This window comes from Mus musculus, chromosome 17 (genome assembly GCF_000001635.26).
Source record: "Mus musculus strain C57BL/6J chromosome 17, GRCm38.p6 C57BL/6J".
NCBI classification, from domain to species: domain Eukaryota; kingdom Metazoa; phylum Chordata; class Mammalia; order Rodentia; family Muridae; genus Mus; species Mus musculus.
The window spans coordinates 50,751,135-50,774,603 of NC_000083.6; the positions used below are offsets into that span (position 1 = coordinate 50,751,135).

Genomic DNA, 23,469 nt, shown 5'->3' on the forward strand with positions numbered 1-23,469 from the left:
AGCCACAGCAGGAGTGCTGCTCTTTCTGGACCTCTGCCCTTTACAGTTTGCTGTAAAGTCAAAGGCTATGGCCACATTACCTGGCTTCTACCCCTAACGTCACAGAGAGGCCAGTGGTCAACTGTAACCAAGACCCAAGGCTTTAGAATCACACTCAACATGCCTTCGGGTGTTCCCAAAGGTTACTGTTGCTCTAGTTGGGGCAGAGACCCAGAGATGTATAGAAACAGAACTTTCTTTAGATCCAAGAGGACTTTCAAATGCTGGTGAGAGATGAGCCCTTTCCCAGGACTCCCCAGGGACGGGGGGGAGACAAAGCAGAGGAGTTAATACTGGGCATTTACTGAAATGAGACAATAGGTGACCTGTAGTTAGCTGCATTCAACTGACAAGTTCAAACCTTGGGATTCCCATCCAACTACTAACCACACCCGATCTGGCTTAGCACATTAGGCGTGGCATGGCCACAGAAACTTGCAGATCCTTGAACTGCCTTTAGTGGGAATGGAGCTTTACCACAAGATTTCTGCACACCTGAGCTGAGGTGACCCTGATATGACAGGGCTCTGTTGATATGACAGGGTCCACATGGGATCTTACAAACCCACACTGGCTATACTGCTACGTCCTGTGAGTCATAAAGTTCAAACCTACTTTTCTTGGCTGCTGCTTTGCTGTGAACCTTCCAGGAGCCCATCACCTCCAAAGAGGCAAGGATGGCTCACAGGAGCAGGGTCAGGCAGAGAAGGGGAGAAGGGCAACACAAAATGTGGTGTTTTTCATGAGGGGTCTGAGTGAGAATGTTTTGCATTCCAAAGGTCACATCCCCCAGAACTATTCCTTGGTAAGAGCCCCAGGATTAAAGGTCCCAATCCCAGTGACTATCAGGTCTGAGGACGCAGCAGCGGTCACTAGGTGCCTCCTGTCTCACCAGTACATTCCTGGTGACACTGTGTACACACACTGTCCTTGCAGCTGCAGCTGGGCATGTGGCATCACTCTGGCCAGTGAAGTGCTGGAGAAGCCTGGAGGTGGAGCTCACAGGGAAGCTCCTTAGGGGCACTGGCTCCATTCTGGCCTCTGGGTCTTTGAGGGGCTCCCCAAGCCATCTTCCAAGCGTGTGAGTGAAGAGCACCTCACAGAGCTGCCAGGCCTGGGGAAAGCCTACCACTGGCCGGCTTTTACTTGAGGGGAAAATGAGATGATCTGATCTCATCTCACTACTCACAGCTTAATTATGTTGGACTAGTTTCCAGGGGATGTGGTTAAAACAGTATGTCAAACATAGAGATGGAACAGAATAGAACTGTATTCTTTCACAAGGCTAGAAGCTGCCGTTCTAAGTGAAGATGTTGGTATGGCAGGTTTAATATTCTTTAAAAAATATTGTGTGTGTGTGTGTGTGTGTGTGTGTGTGTCTTTATATACAATTACCTGCAAAAGCCAACAGAGGGTGTTGGATTTCCTAGATCTACAGTAAAAGGTGGTGTGCACCCTGTGATGTGGGTGCTGGGAACTGAATGCTAGTTCTCTGCAGAAGCAGAAGTGTCTTTAACCGTTGAGCCATTGCTCCAGCTGCAAGTGACTTTACTGTTCTCTGAAGCTATCAGCTACTGCACTCTCAGTGAGAGCAGAGAAAGACAATTCCTCTACATCACTGCAAAGGACCCTTCCATTGCAAGTGTCACATAAAGGCAGCCTGTGACTGGAAAAGAGGCTCTACTTCCCAATCTAGTGGAGGTAGGTCAGTTTGGAGCTGCCTGCTGTGGGCACGGGGATTGTGTAGAGTAAGAGCTAATGCATACTGAAAACAGCCACCGCACAGTCCAGCTCCGTAAGATCACACAAGTTCAGGCTGCCATTCATGTGCACATCTATATGAAATTCAGCAATTTTTAAACTACCTTGAGCTCAGCCCCAGAGGTTAACATTGTCAATAGCTTGTCAGGAGGGTGAGCAGGGAGTAACTATAGTAACAGAATAATGAACAAGTAAAAAAAAAAATAGTCTGAAATTGACAGGGAAAATTTAGATCTAATAAAACTATTTTCAGTTCTAAATCTTTGCATTTTACATGGAGTTAATAAAATTAGGACTCTGACGAGACAAATCCTCCCTCAGCACTGAGCTCCAGGCCAGGAGGAGATGAACCAGCCTGCCAGCCATTTGAACAAACATTACTATATAATTTTTCTTCCAAAAGCTTTTTCTTTATTTGTTCTGCTATCAGTTATAAAACAGTCTTGATTAGCACTTGACATTTTAAGTCATTTATTGCACACATGATAAAAATTGAGAATAATAATGAATTCTCTTGACATGAACAGAACATCAAGAAGGTAATGAACAAGACAAAGAATCCTGAGAAGTAACTGGTATAGTAACACTCTCAGATGGCACACACTTTGGCAGCCTGCAGCCTGCACAGAGCCAAGGCTCAGTGGGCTTCATGTTAGGAAGTGCTCAGGCACCAAGCCGTGATTAAGTTATTCTTGTTCACAAACTAAGGTTAGGGCAAACAGACCGAATTCTGAAAATCTTTTAGTATCATTTGATAAATCAGTATGTATTAGGTATATAATACTGGTCCCAGATCTTCAACTAACAAGTCTCGGGGTCCTGGATAAGCCAGAACTAAGTGCTATGACCGTGAGCTTCCTGAGACTCAAAAGGGAAAGAGGAAATGATCCCGTTGAATATCCCATTTGAGTCATGTCCTCGTCCTAGTGTTTAAAAATACATCTTGGCAACAAACTGGCAAGACTGATGATATTCTTATCTCATTTTACTGAGGCCACTCACGGGCAGGCAGGGCTAAGTGCAGAGCCAGGACAAGGTTCTCTGTTTCTTCTGTAGCACCCTGCATTCTCAGCAGTGTCTCCTGTACTCTCTGTACACAGGCTGACCTCCAAGCGCAGCTCACACTAAGCTGCCCACACAGTTTCCGTGACTGCCTTATATTTTGAAGTATAAAGATTAGGTTCCTCAGTAAGTCCTCTTACAATCTTTCTTTCAGCCAAGCAATTGCTGTAAATGATTATTTTCATATCAAATACATTTTGCTACCTGCTTTTAAAACTTAATCCATATGAGTAAATAAAAACTAGTTTAATCTTTATAGACTACATTGATATAACATAGCCAAGATCTTACTAATATTTCAGTCATCCCAATTTTGATCTTTTAAATTAGAAAATTAAAGTCATCATATGCAAAGAATGCTAAAAGTAATTAAAATAATACTTGCATGAGTTAGACAAATCAAGAGCATCACCTGAACCAAATTTTTGTGTTTTATACAAATCTTTCTTCAGGTGAAAACTCAACCATAACCAGAAGTAATTGCTGTTGCTTTGTACAGATGCTAAGATGCATCCATGAGTGTTGGGAAGGGCAGTTCTTCACAGCATCCTTCAAACCTACTTTTAAAAACGTAGTCATGCTATTTATATGGAGAAGGAAGTGAACAGCTCCATGAAGGATTCTGTCTGAGAGTGAAACAGATGCACAGAACAAACCCACCCCTGTAGGTAGCTGGACACTCACAGCTGGCATGGACTCTTCTTTCCATTGGAATGAAGCCCCGCCCCCTCCCGTGCCTCCAGAAATGCCCCCTTAGCACTGGTTAACAGACTAAAGTCAGATTAAGGGCTGCTCTGAAATTCCCAGGCTTTAGTAACACGCTTTACAAGCAAACAACTGAGAAATTACATAGAAGGAATTCTTTTAAGTTTTGGTAAATCTTTCTCCCAAGCACTTTTTTTGCTTAAAATCAAAATCCAAAATAATAAAAGCATCACTGACTCAAGTAGCCAGGAAACTGAAAATTTATTCACCCTGATACTTTAAAATTAAATTATATTTAAACAACACAAATTAATCATCTAGAACACATTTCTATATGAGCTATCTCATAAATGCTTTATATTCTTTTAGGTATATGTGTGCTGCGCAAATGTGTATGTGCATGCCTGGACCACATAGAACATAAAGGTCAGACAACAATGTTCCATATCAGCCCTTGTCTCTCTAACATGAGTGAGAGAGTCTTCCCAGCTATGGCAGGTCAGTTAGCCCAGGAGCTTCTGATGGTTTTCCTGCCTCTGCCTCCCATCTCTGCATGGAGGTGCCTTTGTGATGATGGAGGCTTGTGTTTATGTGCAACATTTTTTTAAGACCACAGTTCTGGGGATCCACACACAGGTTCTTAGGTTTGTGGGGGCTGGTGCTTTACCCAGAGTCACCTTCCCATCCCCACTGCTTCTTTTTGATGCATTTCCTAGTATGATCACATTAAGAGACTTTAAGAGGCATACACACCCAGTCCCATATGCTTTTAAAACGATCATCAAGAAACAAGTATGGAAAGGATTTGGAAGGAGAGGAAGCAGACACAACTGGACTGCGGTTAAGGCTGTGGCAGGCAGTAGCCAACTCTGCTGACCCACAGATCTACCAGGCTCTTCTACCGCTTCTGCCTCTTCCCACTTTCCCAAACAGAGGCTTGAGAGGAGAAAATGACTTAGAGTAGAGCAGACTTAGACTGTCATCTTCCATATCTTAAGACAATATTTATTACTCATTTGAAGTCAATGTGGGTCAGGCTAATCCAAATGACAGTCATATTGTTCCCATGTTATAGACTCATGACCTCAAAGGCTTAAGAGACTGCTTGATGGGGTCTGAAGGTGGACAATTCATCACCAGGGCAAATTCCCAGGATGGGTTACTCCTGGAGGAACTGCTGGTGGGAGGGGGCCTCGTTGGACACCCTCTGGTTTCCTCTCAGAGATGAACATGCTTGTGTGTGTGTGCGCACGTTTGACCATGTCTGTGTGTCCTGAGTTCTTAAGAGTAGCTGGTGCTGACACTCTGCCATGCTATCCTAGAGCAGCATACTGCATATGGGCTGAGAACAAAGTACCACTAGCCACACAGATGCTTCTGCAAGTAACACATACTTACTGTAGGGACACAAAGTGCCTCAGCAGACCAATTTAAGCATGGGACCTTCACAAATGGTAATACCAGAAGATCTCTTGATGTGGCACACTTATGACTCACGTAATCTGAACTTGTAATTAGGACATTTCTATTTTATAAGTTCCTGCAGTTGTGATGGATAGCTAATAAACTAGAGAAAGCATTATCAAATTAGGAACTGTATCAGTGCTTGCAGACGGGCGGCCTAGGCAATGTATCTGGCTGGTTTCAAGAGCTCAGCGTTTTTGTTTGCTGGAGACAGACATCTCCAGCGGCAGCATGGCAGTCAGGAGGTAAAGCATCCATTGGCTTTCTTTTGGTTGGAATTCCTACTCTGCTTCTCTGTGATGGACCTCAGGACAGTTTACTCCCTGTCCTAGTCTCTGCAACAGTACAGACAGTAGCGACAGTTCCTCCACCACAGGGGTCTCTGTGAGAAGTGAAGGATAGGATTCACTCAGAAAGAGCTGACTGTGGGCTCAGCGCACAGCAGTGCCACTGTCACCTACCAAGATGCATGTCCATGACCTTTGCACAGTACTTGCACATGGCATCCAGGTCATTCAGCTGGCCTTGTAGGAAGGAGATCTGAGCCTCTAGTTCTTCTTCCTAAAACCAAGGAGAAAAAGATTTTTAAAAAGTTAAGTATTACATGTGATCTTAAGTTTTTTCCTCCCCGTATTTTAATAATAATGATAATAATAATAATAATAATAATAATATTGTTGTTGTTGTTTTACTTTTGAGATGAGGTTTTACTTTGTAGCCCTGGCTAGCCAGGAACTCTCTATGTAGACCACACTGGCTTTGAACTCACAGAGATCCACTTGCCTCTGAATCCTATGTGCTAGGATTAAAGGTCTGCACCATCATGCACAGCCTCCAAATACAGACGACAACAACAACAACAAAAAGCCCACTACTACCATCATCATCAAAAAGAGTGAAAAAGACACTTTGAAAAAAAATCTCAAGGTGTACGTGGGCTGAAGACATACAGAGACCCACCTGCCGCCATGTCATGAGACCATGAGACTCAGAAGACACCCTACTACGTGGTAGACAAATAGGACAGAAAGAGAAGTGGAACAGTTTGAGCACTGTGAAGAGAGACGGACTTGGAGACGTGAGGACGTAGAGGAACAGCCTCATGTGAGTAGCCTACTCTGCCACTTGAAATCATGGTGAAGTCCTAGCCCATGCTACAGTTGAGAGCCATGTCTGGGTCCATGGCCCTGCAGCAATAGGGGTCTGTGTTGATGTATGTGGCTCATATTACCTCTAAAGACCACAGTACAGCTAGCCCTGGTGGCAGGGGCACAGGTGAGCCAGTTTTGAGGGCATGAGCCAGGGAGAGCTGACCTTGCCCCATGTCAGCTACAGCATGGGGTGTGTTAGCCAAAGCAGTGCTAGAGAGCTTCTGCTAAAGGTGCGAGTTCTGGAGAGCTGACTGGCTGACCAATTCAGCCACCATTCAGGCCACGATCCAGGGCTTTGACTTGGCCCACCCAACATCTACCCCATCTATGAACTGCTGGAGTGTGTGAAAACATAGGATCTGCCAGTCCTGCAGATTCAAAGGCACAGGATCCCCAAGACATAGGGCAACAGCAGGTTATCTGAGAGGAGTCCCAGTGAGGATCCAGTATTGATGGGTTAGCAAAAGCCAGAGCCCTTGAACCAGACCAATAAGACTCATTGCAATGAACATTTGCAAGCAAAGATGTGTGGACGAAGGATATACTACAGCTTCCACAAGGAGATGTTTCTAGGTTCTTTTTTTTGTGTGTGTTTTTATTTTTATTTTTATTTTTTGCTTTCTTTTGTGGGGACTCCCCACATATACAAGGGCAGGGGGAGGATATGAAGAGCCAGGGAGATGTGTGGGATTGGGATGCATGATGTGAAACTCACAAAGAATCAATAAAAAGGTAAAGCAAGCAAGCAAACAAACAAACAGAATCTCAAGTATTCCTAATTGAATTCTAGCTTTGGCTACCTGTAAACATACAATGCTGTATAAAACATACATAAAATATACATTTTACTCCACACAATCTATTTTCATCATGTGTTTCCTCCCTCAGCCTGTGTTGGCTTTTCTCTACCTTTCTACCAACAAGTTTTATGCTCCCTCTCTCTCTTCTTTTTTTTTTAAACAAAACAAAACGAAAGTCAAAAGAAAAAAAATGAAAAACCGGTAAGTCATAAATACGAAAACAAGATGAAACAGAAAGCCCAGAACAAAACATGGAGTTGGTTTTGTGTTGGCCAACTAATGTCTTTAAAAATACCGAGCAATAAAAATTAAAATGGAAAACTGTGTTTCACTAGCCTATACTTCCTAGGCAATTCCATTTTCTACACACACACACACACACACACACACACACACGAAACCAAAGACCTCTGTTTGTCACAGAAACTTTATTATTGTCTAGACAACGATAATCTCTTAAAATGTGAGCTTTCCCAGCAGCTGGTAAGTAGCTATTCTTATGTTTCCTCTCTTGATATGAAGCTGGGGCATTTTGTTTGTTTCTAGAAAAAGGTCCTCTTGGCTGAGTCATTAAATTCCAAAAAACAATCTAAGTAGAAGGAAAAGGAGGAGAAGGAGAAGGAGGGAGAAGAGGAGGAGGATGAAGAAGAGGAGGAAGAGGAAAGAGAGAAGGAGAAGGAGAGGGAGAAGGAGAAGGAGGAGGAGGAGAAGAAGGAGAAGATGATGATAAAGTCTTTATTTTGAAGGAAAAATTAAACATGTGAACAATTTCCTAGAGAAATTTGTAGTATTTTGGGAGTTTTTTTTTTTCCTCAGAGAAAGGGAATAATCCTTAAAATTTGGGATACTTTAGCCAAGACAGCTAGAGTAGAAAAGCAAAGGGGTGGCCAGGGCCGGCACCAGTAAGCACATGGGCTTTTCAGTCTCAGATGCCTTCGTTCTGATATAAAAGTCCTCTGTGCCATGAACAAGAGGGGAGAGAGACCTCCCGAGCGAGGCATCGCTCTTCTTTTTAAAAGAGCAATTATAATTTGGCTGGTTGGGTGGGAATTATAGTTGAAAAGGTCCCTTGTAGGTGTGCTGCACTTTGAAGACACATGTACACAGCACTGAAGAAGCAGTGACTGAACTGCAACCTCAAGAGGTCTTAGCAATGTGCACTGAAATGTTTGACAAAGCCAGACGTAGCAGCGCTCGAAAAGTGAGTATTACACAAGCACTTCCCATGTTCTTTATGTCTCCTGTGAAGTTCAACAGCTTCCCCTGCTCTCCAATAAGGATAAAGAGCACCAGGAGCTAAACCGAAGGATGCTAATGGGGACAGGCAGAGTTACCTATCCAACTCTAACCGGGCATCAAGGTGAAAGGGATGGATGGGCTGTTTCAGGCCGCTTCTCTCTCTTCCTTTCTCCATCCCTTTCCACATCTCTGTTCTGTAAGATAGCTGTGGCAATTAGAGAAGGCTGCATTTCTTCATCTGTGAAAGCTGCAGTCAGTTTGAGGAGATGGTACCATATATTCCTTCTCTTTCAAGTGCATGTGGTCTCGTTAGCCTACAAGAATCCCTCTCCATCTCTTGCATCTGTACTGGCCTCACTGCCTTCATTTGGAGACTGCCGTAAAGTCAAGCTATGTCACGTTGGGGAAAGTTTAAAAGCCTGGCAAATTCTGCTTTCCCTAACATATTCGAGGTTATATACGAGGTTCAGGTTAGAGCATCCAAGAGAGAATCATGGTGGAGGAATGGCCATAGGAGAAGCAGTGGGACTCTAGACATGATAAAATGTTGTTCTGGTATCTTTTAGTCCATCATAGCTGTAGCCAGGTAAGGAAGAGAGATCCAGTTAATATTACCTGGAGCAAAGCACAGCCTGATGAACCCTGTCCAAGTTCCTAACTCACAGACTGAAGGGAGTAACAGAACCCTCCCTGTGATATTCAATTTTGAAGCTGCCCCCTATGTATTGAGAGATGGTTGAACGTGGGCGGCTGTTGTATGAGAGAAACTTAAGTTCCATTCCTGTCTTGTCACTGACAAGTCATGTGGCCTTTGGCCATCTCCCTCTCCAGCCCTGGTGGAAACTCAACCCTCTGGAGGATGTATACTCAAATTCTGCTCCCAAGGCACTTAAAGTGGTAATGAGTTGGGACATGAAAGTGGACCATACAGTAGAGTGCACAAGTCTTATAATGAAACAAGAAACAGTGCTCTGGGAAGCTTGGCCCCAGCCTCTTGCAGCCTTCACGGAGTCATCTGTTGGTTGTGGTAACAAACCCAACCAGCATCTAGCCTAGGACTCAAGCTAGGGTCTGGTTGTAGCTAGTAGGTAGGGTATTGACAACCCAGAGTATACAAAGAACACCAGAAAAGAGAAGCTTCCTGGTTGAAATAAACTCTGTTTACGTGGGGTAATGGTTTATTAGATTAGCAGCCACATCAGTTAAAACACAACAGCCTTTAGGAACTTTATCTTATTCAGAAGCCTTTATTGCACTTAGTGCCTTGCTTTGGGAAAGCTGGGAGGGACACATTTTAGAGAAAAGAGCTGTGTGTGGCCTTCTGGTGTGAGGTACTGGGCAGCTGGAGAAGCGCTTGCAGCTCAAATGTCCACACTCTGCTACTCTGCCATGCTAGATGCTATCACTATCTGATAGAGACCATGGGCAGAACAAGGTTTGCAACTATGGGTTACCCTAGGTACTTGGCTGCTAAATTTAGAAGGATAAGAAACTACAATTTCTAAATTTTCGTTTTCATGTGGGGGCTCTGTTATAAGAGCTCTGTTATAATCTCAACACATACAGAATCCACACAAACATTGTGGAAAGGGCACATTTATTCATTCAAACCTTCATTTTCGGGGAAAGGTCATTAAGACTGAAGAGGACTGCTCTGGTTGAAGCAGGTGCAAAGGGCCAAGAATCTCTTATATTTGGCACTCTGAAATGCAGTTTCTCATCCCCAACGAGGTTGCTGAATGTGAAAAACATTCTGAAAGCCTTCAGCTATCACTCAGCTTATAAATAGAAATGGGATCACGTGGGAACAAAGGGTGGCTTGCCGCTTATTCTCATCATATTATATAATTGCAATTCTAAAACTGTCAGAAGCCACTTTAATCTCTATCTTAGTGTCTCAGGCTGTACACTCCCTGCAGCTAACAATACTCTCCACAAGGCAGCTTCAGTCACTCCCTTTCATTACACTGGCCTTCTGAATAAAAAAGAAATGCTTGCCCAATCACCCTGAGGTCATATGAAAACAACCACTTAATGGTCCTGAAAGGAACCGCTCACTGTGTTTACTCTTGCTTGCATCGTCTACTATCTGTAATAGGAAGGAATGTGGTGGGGTCATGATGGAATTCTGGAGTAGACATTCCTGGGTTCAAAACCCATTTTTCCCATTTTCTAGTTGAATAACTTTGACAAGTTCTTTAATTCTTCTTTACACCTCTGTCTGCCAGAAATGATGGAAGAAGGAGATGAGTATGCATGGAGATTCCTGCCAGGACATACACTCAATAAGTCAAGTCATATAGTTTTTCGGTTTTTAAAAACATAATTAAGTTAAAACAATGAAACTGGCTTAAAGAACAGAAATTTATGATTCACTGTCAGAAAATAGTAGTTTCTGGTTTCTAAACTTCATGTGGCAAAAGATCAATAAGGGACATCAGAATCCAGCATTGTCCTACGTTTAGAAGAGCAAATCCATATATAAGGCAAGAACTGGACACCCGAGGCTGGGCTACCTACAGACCACAGCAAACTGTATTTGGAAGCCTTATAGGTAAGAGTTAGAGGGCAGGGGATACTTTACTAGAAAAGAAAAAAAGCTAGCATCTAACTTTTTGGAGAGTGATATTAAATAAACTGGACAATGAGTGTCTTAGGGTTTTACTGCTGTGAACAGATAAAAAGGCAACTCTTACAAGGACAACAGTTAATTAGGGCTGGCTTGCAGGTTCAGAGGTTCAGTCCATTATCATCAAGGTGGGAGTGTGGCAGCATCCAGGCAGGCATGGTGCAGGAGGAGCTGAGAGTTCTACATCTTCATCTGAAGGCTGCTAGCAGAATACTGGCTTCCAGCAGCTAAGATCAGGGTCTTAAAGTCCACGCCCACAGTGACACCACACCTACTCCACCACGGAGAACACCTGCTAACAGTGCCACTCCATGGGCTGAGCGTATATAGACCCTCACAATGAGCTTTTCATGTATGGATCCATTTACTCTTCACAACAAACCTGTGTGGCAGATCCTCTCATTTACTGACAGATATTCCTGTCAGCCATATTCTCTGGGAGTATATGCTCCAGGTTAGGCAGCCAACCAAGAACCAGATCCCTTGGCTGCTCGCCCATGTCTTCCCTAGATGGACTCACATTCATGTTCTACGCTTTCCTAGCAAAGATTTAATGCACATTTACCAACTGTAATGGAGATACTAACTTCTAGTGGTTCACTAAACTATTTCCTTTCTAAAATGTTTAGAAATGGTTTATCATTGTAGTACATTTCAAATCCACTGCTTGTAAGGGTGAGGCAGGAAGATTGCTGGCAGTTGAAGATCAGCCTGCACTACATGGTGAGACCTTATTTAAAAGAAGAAAGGCATTTCTACAGGGGCATTAAGTTGGCTGAATATTATGCAATTTGGTTGTTTATAAAATACATCTTTCAGGTGTTAGTTATATACCTTCAGTACCTTTTTGATATTTTTTAAATAGTATAAGGTTTTATGATTTATTATTTACTTCCTTATCAACTTGATTAATAAATACATTCATTTACATTGTGTTAAGCCATGCAGAAAATACAATAACAGTTGAGATGTGGGCTCCTGGCCTCTATGAGTTTAGAGGAAGATACAGTCTGTACGTTCTTAAAGCCAAGAAAGGAGTAGGAAGCTCTGGAGAAGATGCAGGAGGATGCATGGAAATGAGAGCATGTTTTCTAGAATTCTGAAGGTACTGAAGGAGGAGGAATCAGAAGCAATGATAGAAAAGCATGTTCCAGGAAACAAGGATCCAGTCAACAAAGTTTTGTGTGTGTGTGTATGCAAGTGTCTGTGTGCATGTACAGGAGAGTGGCAGGTGAGCAAAGGAAAAACCAGTAATGAAGTCAAGTCAGAGAACTGAGAGGAGCAGGATCTTCAGATGGGCAGAAACCCCTCTCTCACATTCTTCCTTCCAGTAATGTGTGAGATGCTAGGGTCTGACACATAGTCTGCTGTTCCCACTGTCCCTAATGGAGACCATGTTTGAGGGTCACTTATGGACAAGAGTGACTGTCAGTTTTGCAGCAAAACAGGGCGAGAAGGGTCCTGGGGTGGGCTCTGCTCAGCTTCTAAGAGTGTCCTCAGATCACAAGATAAGCAGACATGGGAGCCAACACTGACAGCAGCAGCAGGAACCAGCCAAGAATAGCAGCTAGAGACAGGAAAGGCGCCCAGTCTTGCTTGAACAGATGGGTGAACAAGAAGTGGGAAGAACAGGAAACGGAAAGTCTTGATGAGAAGGAGGAAGGCTGCAGATGCTCTGAGGAAGCTGTGGTATACACAGGGTAAAACACACACACACTCGCGCACACACACTTGGTGTGAATGAAACCCAAGCCAGAGAAGCATATGGCAATAGCCCTGGAAGACAGCATCAGGAAAAATAGAACAAGAACACAATGACTACATATTACACTGCATTAAATGACAGGGTATGGGTGTGTGAAGCAGTTCAGCCGCTGTACTGGAGAACAAGCTGGAATATGAACGCTATAGCCCTAGCATTAGTGTATAAGAGGCCTGTCACATACAATAGTTAGGGCTTTAACGAGTCAGCAACTCTTTGAGCCCAAATATAAGATGGTAACACTATTTAGTATGGCCTGTAATTCTTAGGGGATTGGATTATTGGAGAGTCTTGATAAAGGACACAGTTTGGCCTAACAAGTGCTTTATAAATGTTACTTTTTTGTTGTTTTGTACTAGCAATGTACTCCTAGAACATTACCCCAGGGAACCATGTGCATACATAAAAGCAACTGAAGATATTAGTCAGGCATCCAAGGACAGCACATATACTCACGTGAACCCTGCATGTTTTTTAAAAATATTCTGTTGATGGACAATTCACAGACATACAACAGATGACTAACTGGAAAAATAAGATTGCAATGTATAAGTTTTTTTTTTTTTTTAAGTAGTCTTGACTTTGAAAAACATGGTGGGATTATACTTTTTTTTTTTCTGGATTTTCTACAAGGATATGGGGTTATATATTTACAAGAAAATAAGATTATTATGTGAACAACATACTAGGGAAGACATTTTTAAAAAGCAAAAGGGTTGGCTGGGGAAATGCCTCAAGCATAGAGACCCAGCTTTGGACCCCTGCATCAACTTCTCATCCAGCTGTAGCCATGTGTGATGCAATCCAGTGGTGACTATATGTGGACACTGATCTCTGGAGCTTGCTAGCCAACTAGTCTAGACAAACTGGTGTTTTGCTATGTATGTGCACACGTGTGCATGTGTGTGTGCATGCGTGTGTGCGTATGCGATTCTGTGCGTGCATGTACAGGAGAGTGGCAGGCGAGCAAAGGCGGAACAAATTATGAAGTCAACTCAGAGAACTTGGAGAAGCAGGTCCTTCAGATGGGCAAAAGGCCCTCCCTTCCATTCCTTTCTAGTCAAGAAGCTGTGGTTCAGCAAGAAACCCTGCCTCAAACAATAAGGTGAATGAGGTGGAGAGTGAGTGAGGAGGACACCTGACTTCAATCTCTAGCATCCCTAAGCATGTTACACATATGTACATACAAACATATAACCTTGTAGTGGTGAGTTTTATGCTACACCGGTTTGTGCTCCTGGTGGGTGGCATGCATGCATCCACTCAGGGGCTATCTGGATTTGCAAATGGAAAACACACACACACACACACACACACACACACACACACACACACACACACACACACACTAGCTAACTTTAAATGCTTTGGATACCTCAAAGGCTGGGTGGGTACTCCTAAACCTTCCACTGATACCCCAGGCCCAAACAGGGAAGTGGCCAGGAGCCACCCACCGTTCTCACAGGGCAGAGAGGCTTCATCTCCTGCGCCTGCGTCCCACCCTTCTACCCCGAGTCATTGGAATTCTATTCGTTCCTCTCTGCATCTACCTGCACAGCGCTCAGTGTCCCACCCCACGCCCAGCTATTGGGGACAAGGACCTTCAATGCAGATTCCCGATGGAATCACAGCTTCAGAACCAATCTCCAACACAACCTCCCCCAAATAAAACCGATTACCATGGGGAAAAAAGAGATGGAATGTTTGTAAAGACCAAAGTTGACTCCAAATCAATCCAAACAACATTCTCTAGACAAATATACCCTAAACAGCAATAAATAATATGAAATATAAGTGAATAACTTGTGAGAAAAGTAAATACCAAATAATTAAAATACTTTGTCTGTGAAACCTTAAATAGGATTTGAATGATAAAAGTCTTCCTGATCTATACTATCAAAGACTATCTGTAAAAGCTCTATAATTTCCCTTTATATAGGTAAAAACATATTGCATATTTCAGTAAGTTAGTTCTATTGAAATTCAGGAGGTATGAAAGTATTGTTATGGACTGACTGCCTGTCTTAAACATTGTATCTGGGGAAAATGTTCTCTTCTATAAGGGCCTGTATATAAAAGTTTAAATGTCTCTGTTAGAGCTATGGTCCCATCTTTTAGATCGTCATTTTTTTTTATAATCAGGAAACCTGAATAATCTTTTGTAACTGTAATACACTCCCTTTTCCACCAAGCCAATGAGCCCAGATGATACATTTTCCTTTTTGCCACATTTGTATGTGATCAGACCAGTGGATGAAATCATCCAGAGTTGTGGGAAATATTAAAAAAGTAGACCTGCCATCTCTCCTGCCGTGCCAGTCCACATTCAAGTTCTAGTACAGGAACTGGTGGGCCACCACCCAGCTACTCTCTCCCAGCTAGCGAGTTCATCTCGATTCCACACAGCACCCCACACACCCCATGATCAGCCATCTCAACACTGAATTAACCAGTAGAAACATGACTTTTTGTTGTTGTTGTTGTTGTTGAGACAGGGTTTCTCTGTATAGCCCTGGCTGTCCTGGAACTCACTTTGTAGACCAGGCTGGCCTTGAACTCAGAAATCTGCCTGCCTCTGCCCCCCCCCCCACCCCCCAGTGCTGGGATTAAAGGCGTGCACCAAAGCTTAATTACCCAATCAGATTTATATAACAATAAGATCACAATTTACAAGATGCCAATACAATAATTTCAGAGCCAATTGATAATGATAAAAGTTTTACCCCAATTATTCTAACCTTGTGAAAAATCTTAGCTACTTGTGGCTGTTTAAAACCACTCGGGATCAGGATCTTCTTCTTGCTCGTCTCCTCCATTTGGCTTTCTTAGCACCCCCCCTCCAATACCTCCCCTCCCCCATGCCCCCATCCCCACCCCTGCTTCTCCTCCTGTGAGGTCTCTGTCTCCCCTAATCCTAGCTCCACCTCCCTTTCTTTTCCTGTCCAATCACAGGCCTGCCACTGTCTAATGTAACTGGACAGGGAAACGACTGCAACTGCCCAGTCTGTGCCAGGGGCTTTCATTTAAGTTTTTCATGGAGCTGGGCAAGACCATCTGTGAGCTCTTCCTGGCACCAGAAGCAGGCACCCAACACAATGGCTGACCCAGACATAAAGACCTTGGCTAAGGTTGCTTTTGTTGTTTTTTTGTTTCACTGTATTAAAGATAATTGGCCATATGAGAATGAATTAAGACACTTATATCACCATTCTCTAAAGTAAATGACTCCCATAGAAGTCTGCATTGAATCCAAGTTGAGGATCAGAAATGGAATAAGAAACACCTTAAGTTACAAATGGTAATAGGAGCCAAGTATCAGAACCACTGTGATGTGTTTCTTGTTAATATAAATACGAACAGTTATGAAAATTTTGGGAAAAAATGAGAGGGAAAATTCTCTGAGTTATCCATATTTCCACCATGCTGATTATAGGAACCTTATCTCTCAGCAATATGTCAGACTGATTCCTGCTATACCAAGTACTTGAACAGCACACAAAACCTTTAAGAACACGAATTTATTCCTAATTTTTTGCTGAGTGCCAGCTATAACACCTGATTTAGAGAATACTCAGGGAAACCAGGCCTATGAGAGCTTCCAAATGAATTCAATGGCACTGCCACACATACTGCAGAGCCAGCAGCTATGAATCAAGCAGGATGCCCACCGCCTCCCGATGTTCACAGGCTTGAGGAGGGGCCTGCTTTCTGATGTAAGAGCTGAATGACTCTAGAAGCGATTAAGTAACGATCTGAGTATATGATGTACTTTAACTGAGACCTGAAAGAACTGTAAATTTGGTGGCCATGTGAATCATTTTGGTTAGAAAAGACAGGAAAGGAAAACAACAAAGATGTATAAGACAGCATGTTTTACTTAAGAGAACTTAAGAGCTGTGCACTCCTACAAGGCTAAAGAGAAGTTGGGGAAGGACTAATATGAAGCTGGCCACAGAAAGATCATCAAAGGCTCCGCAGGCCATTCCTAACACTGAAGAGGGGGCCGTGTAGAGTTCTGATGGGAAGTTAGAAACAATGATTCAGAATACACAGTAAGCAAAATGGTGCCTGGAATATTTTGGATGAATTTCTTAATTGAACGGATTTACTCTAATTATATGAGATTATTGCTCACTGAGAACAAAAACATTACGCAGCATATCTTTCTATATTTTTTCTTTTCTAGCATGTTAAACTCAGAAGGCGAATGCACCTCAGTATAGTTACTTGCATTGTAATGCTTGCTTTGAAACTGTGAATTGGTTCCAACAAGAATTATGTATCAAGGAACAACTAAGATATACTGAATTTCACATTTCTTAGTTCATAATGTTATTCTCAAGAAATGCTGGACAATCAAACTACATGTAGCTGGTCTGGCATACACAGAATGCCTGCCTATATACGCTGCGGGTGTCCACTTTACCGTGTTATGTATCACTAGGCCCAAACGTTAGGTATCACTATGGCCCAAATCTATCCGAGTACACACAACTGCCCACCACTTCACAGTAACTCCTGAGCGTTAGTGAATGCATTCTTTGTCATCAGTGAAGATCATTAGTACTGTGCCCCAACGCTACTTCCCAGAAGCCTTTGAAGTATGATTTTACACATGCACAGTTTGGAGACATGTATTAGCCACTTCTGAACCAACTCTTCTGAAGATAATTGTTTTTTTTTTAATATCAATCTCTCTAGCTTTATTAAAGAATTTTCATAGTTTTAGTGAATTACATTTGTTTCTGTTTCTATTTATTTATTTTTAATTAGGTATTTTCTTCATTTATATTTCCAATGCTATCCCAAAAGTCCCCCATACCCTCCCCCTCCTTTGTTTCTGTTTCTATTTATCACATAAAAAGTCCTAGGCTGATACTGGTATACTGTTAAAATCTGAAATCTACTGGACCAAGGAAATAGAGCTTTAAACAAAAATTAGTTCTACTTTTGGTATTTCTTAACCTGTCCAATGGAAAAGAAACCTGGTTTAAGGTTATAACTGTTGTATACATTGAATTTGCCACTATGCATTTATTCCCCAAAATATTCCATAAACTAAAAATCCAGCAATACCACTCCTGGGCATATACCCAGAAGATGCTCCAACTTGTAATAAGGACACATGCTCCACTATGTTCATAGCAGCCTTATTTAAAATAGCCAGAAGCTGGAAAGAACCCAGATGTCCCTCAACTGAGAAATGGACACAGAAAATGTGGTACATTTATACAATGGAGTACTATGCAGCTATTAAAAACAACAGATTTATCAAATTCTTAGACAAATGGATGGATCTGGAAGATATCATGTTGAGTGAGGTAACCCAATCACAAAAGAAGTCACTTGATATGCACTCACAGATAAGTGGATATTAGCCTAGAAGCTCAGAATCCTTTTTAGAAGGGGGAACAAAATACTCATGGAAGGAGTTACAGAGACAAAGTTCGGAGCAGAGCCCGAAGGAACTACCATCCAGAGACTGCCCCACCTGGGGATCCATCCCATAAACAACCACCAAACCCAGACACTAGACAGATGCCAACAAGATTTTGCTGACAGGAGCCTAATATAGCTGTCTCCTGTGAGGCTCTGCCAGTGCCTGGCAAATCCAGAAGTGGATGCTCACAGTCATCCATTGGATGGAGCACAAGGTCCCCAATGAAGGAGCTAGAGAAAGAAAGTACCCAGGGAACTGAAGGGGTCTGAAGCCCCATAGGAGGAACATCAATATGAACTAATCAGTACCCCCAGAGCTCCTTGGAACTATACCACCAATCATAGAAAAGATATAGTGGAACTTGTGGCTCTAGCTATATATGTAGCAGAGGATGGCCTAGTCAGTCATCAATGGGAGGAGAGGTCCTTGGTCCTGTGAAGGCTCTATGCCCCAGTATAGGGGAACTCCAGGACCAGGAATGGGAGTGGGTGGGTTGGGGAGCAGGGGGGCAGGTAGGGGATAGGGGATTTTCGGAGGGGAAACTAGGAAAGGGGATAACATTTGAAATGTAAATAAAGAAAATATCTAAGAAAAAATTGTATTATTCCCTTTGTGTACAGCAACAAATTCAGTTGCTAACTCTCAAGGAAGATGTAGCTCCTCTAGAGAAGACGGGCTGCATAACATGAAAGTCACTGTAAAGTGTTGAATCATTCAAGATGGCGATAAGAAGGCATCAAAGCAGACAGAACTATGATAGAACAGGTGATACCCCAAGAAACTTGCTTAGACTCTATTTCACAATATAAGGCTTACCATAACACCTATGTGAGAAATGTGATTTAAAAATCACTATACTTCATATTTAACAGTTCTATTTGTAAATCACCCCTTGTTAGCAATCTAGAAAATTAAGCTGTGCTGTATCACAGAGGGCAAAGTAGGGAGGGTTGTATGGTCACTTTACATGGCTCCAGCCACAGATGTAGCAGAGGATGGCCTTGTCGGACATCAATGGGAGAAGAGGCCCTTGTTCCTGGGAAGGCTCCATGCCCCAGTGTAGGGGAATGTCAGGGCGGGGAGGCGGGAGTGGGTGGAGTGGGTGGGCAGCAGAGGGAGGAAGGATGGAATAAGGAGTTTCCAGAGGGGAAATTGGAAAGGGGATAACATTTGAAATGTAAATAAAGAAAGTGTCCAATAAAATAAACTAAAAAAGGTAAAATTAAAAAAAAAAAATAAAAAAGACAAGAAGGACAAAAAAAGTGAACCCTATAGCACCATAAAAATCACAAAATAACTAGAATATTATAGCAATATTTCTAAAGTATCTAAAGAAAGAGAACATATTTTGAGTTTTCTCAGAAAGGCATGCCTGCAAGCATTTGCAAACATGGGTCAGTATATTGCAGAACAAGCATTCACACAGGTAATTCTGAAAGACAATGGACAACAATCTGGATAATTTCAAAGTGTTTGGCATTTGAGGCCCTTCTTGTTCTGTCTCAAGGCTGTGCTAAGTAGTTATAAGATTAATTAGCTCTATTTCTGTTCTTCATCTTTGTCTAACTACCCGTTACTTCTCTATCTAGCAAAGTGAAACGCATACTGCAAGCATCTCAACAAGTATGATTATAGCACCACTACATCATCAATATGAAAAATATCTAGCAATGAAAAATGTAAAATGTAATGGTAATAAAAACATTTAGTTTAATCAGGTAATATTAATAAGTTGAACCCAAAATCTAAACCTACATATAGTGATGCAATTTCCTAAATTTCTAGATTGAATGTAAGTTTAAGAGTCAAAATGTGAAGATAATTGTTTATCAGAATATATCCCTTACAACCAAGCTTATATTATTTTCTGCAAAATTAGCTATTTGCAAGAAGTCTTCATTGTAGAGGGAATGGCAGAGCCTCAGCTAGGAATTTAGGTTTTGGGGAGTTCTAAAAATGTTTTTGTCATTTTGTCATTTGGGAATAAGAACCCTGTCTCAGGGTTTCTGTTGTGATAATTACCACTACGAAAAGCAGCTCAGAGAGGACAGTTTCTTTCATGCCACACTTCCAGGTAACCATCTATTGCTGAGAGAAGGCAGGCATAAAGTCAAGGCAGGAACTTAAAGACAGGAATGGAAGCAGAAGGCACTGGATGAGCGCTGCTGGCTGCTTAGTCACTCATGCCTCACTTAGCCACAACATTCAGGATTACCAGCCCATGGGCGGCACTGTCCACACTAATCTGGGCCCTCCCATACCAATCATTAATCAGGACACTTCCCACTAAATGTGCCCACAGGCCAATCTGGTTGGGGCATTTTCTCAGGTGAAGCTTCCTCTTCTCAAATTACTCTAACTTGTGACACACTGGGGAAACCCAACCCAACCCAAGCCAAACCAAACCCAAGCCAAACCACTAACAATAAGAAACAGAACAATTAAAGTTGAATTTCAGATAAAGAATTTTTTTTTACCATATTTCACATATTGCTTGATACTGATTCAAACAAATGAACGAACAAACAAACTCAATGCTTACTTCAAGCTTAACTGGAGATTCCGTATGAACAGTTAGGAGGATGCCCAGGAATACACAGATTCTTTCTTCTCTGGATATGGTGCCTTTAAATGCTTTGAACCCAGATAGAGCCTATCTTAAGCATAGTACAGAGAAAGTGTGAGTCCTTGAAGACACTGGGGAGCTTCTAAAACTCCAGAAATTCAAATAACCCCATTAAAAAAATGGGGTATAGAGCTAAACAAAGAATTCTCACCTGAGGAATACCGAATGGCTGAGAAGCACCTGAAAAAATGTTCAACATCCTTAATCATCAGGGAAATGCAAATCAAAACAACCCTGAGATTCCACCTCACACCAGTCAGAATGGCCAAGATCAAAAATTCAGGTGACAGCAGATGCTGGCGTGGATGTGGAGAAAGAGGAACACTCCTCCATTGCTGGAGGGATTGCAAGCTGGTACAACCACTCTGGAAGTCAGTCTGGCAGTTCCTCAGAAAATTCAACATAGTACTACCGGAAGATCCAGCAATACCTCTCCTGGGCATATATCCAGAAGAAGTTCCAACTGGTAATAAGAACACATGCTCCACTATGTTCATAGCAGTCCTATTTATAATAGCCAGAAGCTGGAAAGAACCCAGATGTCCCTCAACTGAAGAATGGATACAGAAAATGTGGTACATTTACACAATGGAGTACTATTCAGCTATTAAAACCAATGAATTTATGAAATTCTTGGACAAATTGATATATCTGGAGGATATCATCCTTAGTGAGGTAACACAATCACAAAAGAAGTCATTAGATATGCACTCACTGATAAGTGGATATTAGCCCAGAAACATAGAACATCCAAGATAAAATTTGCAAAACAAGAAAATCAAGAAGAGGGAAGACCAATGGTTGGATACTTCGTTCCTCCTTAGAATAGGGAAAAAATACCCATGAAAGGAGTTACAGAGACAAAGTTTGGAGCTAAGACAAAAGGATGGACTATCCAGAGACTGCCCCACCCAGGGATCCATCCATCCCATAATCAGCCACCAAACCCAGACACTATTGCATATGCCAGCAAGTTTTTGATGAAGGGACCCTATTATAGCTGTCTTGTATGAGGCTATGCCAGTGCCTGGCAAATACAGAAGTGGATGCTCACAGTTATCTATAAGATGATATATCTGGAGGATATCATCATATCTTGATATATCTGGAGGATATCATCCTTAGTGAGGTAACACAATCACAAAAGAAGTCATTAGATATGCACTCACTGATAAGTGGATATTAGCCCAGAAACATAGAACATCCAAGATAAAATTTGCAAAACAAGAAAATCAAGAAGAGGGAAGACCAATGGTTGGATACTTCGTTCCTCCTTAGAATAGGGAAAAAATACCCATGAAAGGAGTTACAGAGACAAAGTTTGGAGCTAAGATAGGGTCCCCAATAGAGAATCTAGAGAAAACACCCAAGGAGCTGAAGGGGTCTGTTCCCTATAGGTGGAACAACAATATGAACTAACCAGTACCCCCAGAGCTCTTGTCTCTAGCTGCATATGTAGCAGAAGATGGCCTAGTTGGCCATCACTGGGAAGAGAGGCCCCTTGGTATTGCAAACTTTATATGCTCCAGTACAGGGGAAAGCCAGGGCCAAGAAGTGGGAGTGGGTGGGTAGGGAAGCAGGGTGTCGGGAGGGTATAGGGAACTTTCGTGATAGCATTGGAAATTTATATGTATATGAAGAAAATATCTAATTAAAAAAACCCTTTAACTGAGTATCTGTATGACCAAAACCCACAGTCCATACTGCGGTCAGGGACCGCTCTGTAGATGCTGATTGCGCTCTGCTCACTGTGCTGCTCTAATGATAATTTCCAGATACCCATGAATAAGAATTCCTGCCGACTCATTTACAGCTAATAACTTTTGTAGATACTGGAATGAGTCAGAATTTCTCTCATATGTAGCTCACAACATCCTAAATAAAAACAGTATCTTCAATAAAATGCAAGGTCCAGCATTTAAATGTTTTCTAAATAGACCACTTTTGAAATTTAAGTCTTAATTATATGCAAAAGTAGATGTGCTCATTTTGTTGAGAGAAAAACATGGTATGCCTGTCTAATTTCCTTTTCAAAGGAGCTCAGGGTCCTGCATATGAGAGGTGGTTTGACTGACCTACGTCACTATGTTGGTTAGAATATGCTTGGCCCATGGGAAGTGACACTATTAGGAGGGTGGCCTTGTTGGAATAAGCATGTAGGCTGTGGGGGTAGGCGTTAAGAGACTCTCCACCTAGGAGGGTGACCCCATAGGAAAACCAGAAGTCTCAACTAACCCTGACCTCTGAGCTCTTTCAGACACGTAGCCACTAACCAGGCAGCATACACTAGCTGGTCCAAGGCCCCTGACACGTATACAGCAGAGGACTGCCTGGTCTGGCCTCAGTGAGAGAAGATGTGCCTAACCCTCCAGAGACATGAAGCCCCAGGGAGTGGGGAGGCCTGTCTGGTGGGGGTGGGGACATCCTCTTGGGGACATGAGAGTTGGAGGATTGTTATGTGGAACTATTCCCCCTCCAGGCCAGTGAGCTCCCAGGATATGCTGGGTTTGTGGCTCATCGAGCAGAGCATGGGCTGTCACCTGCCCTTTCTGTCATGCTGCTGTGAGACTTGTGACTATATACATTTTTGACCTGAGCACCGTGAAGCAGACAGCTAAGAGGAGGGAGAATAGAATTCACCTTAGTAGGCACTTTCAAACTCTGGAGCAAGTCTGTGGATAGGAACTCAGCTCAGTTAGGTGAAGCAGCTGCAAAGGTTCCTTCCAGACCTGCCCTACTGTTACTAGGCCTGAAGATCCTCTGATGAGATCAGCACTTTCATTCTTTCTGG

The 23,469-nt window shown here is 42.5% G+C and overlaps 1 protein-coding gene across 4 annotated transcripts in view; it reads right to left on the reverse strand.

Moving 5' to 3' along the window:
- Tbc1d5 (TBC1 domain family, member 5) overlaps window positions 1-23,469 on the reverse strand; it is a 448,076-nt gene that overhangs the window by 18,011 nt on the left and 406,596 nt on the right. For all 4 annotated transcript variants that reach the window (XM_030250062.1, NM_028162.4, NM_001285991.1 and 1 more), the window contains one exon: window positions 5,493-5,592. In XM_030250062.1, coding sequence (XP_030105922.1) covers window positions 5,493-5,592 — 100 coding nt within the window. The remainder of the gene's footprint in view (window positions 1-5,492; window positions 5,593-23,469) is intronic.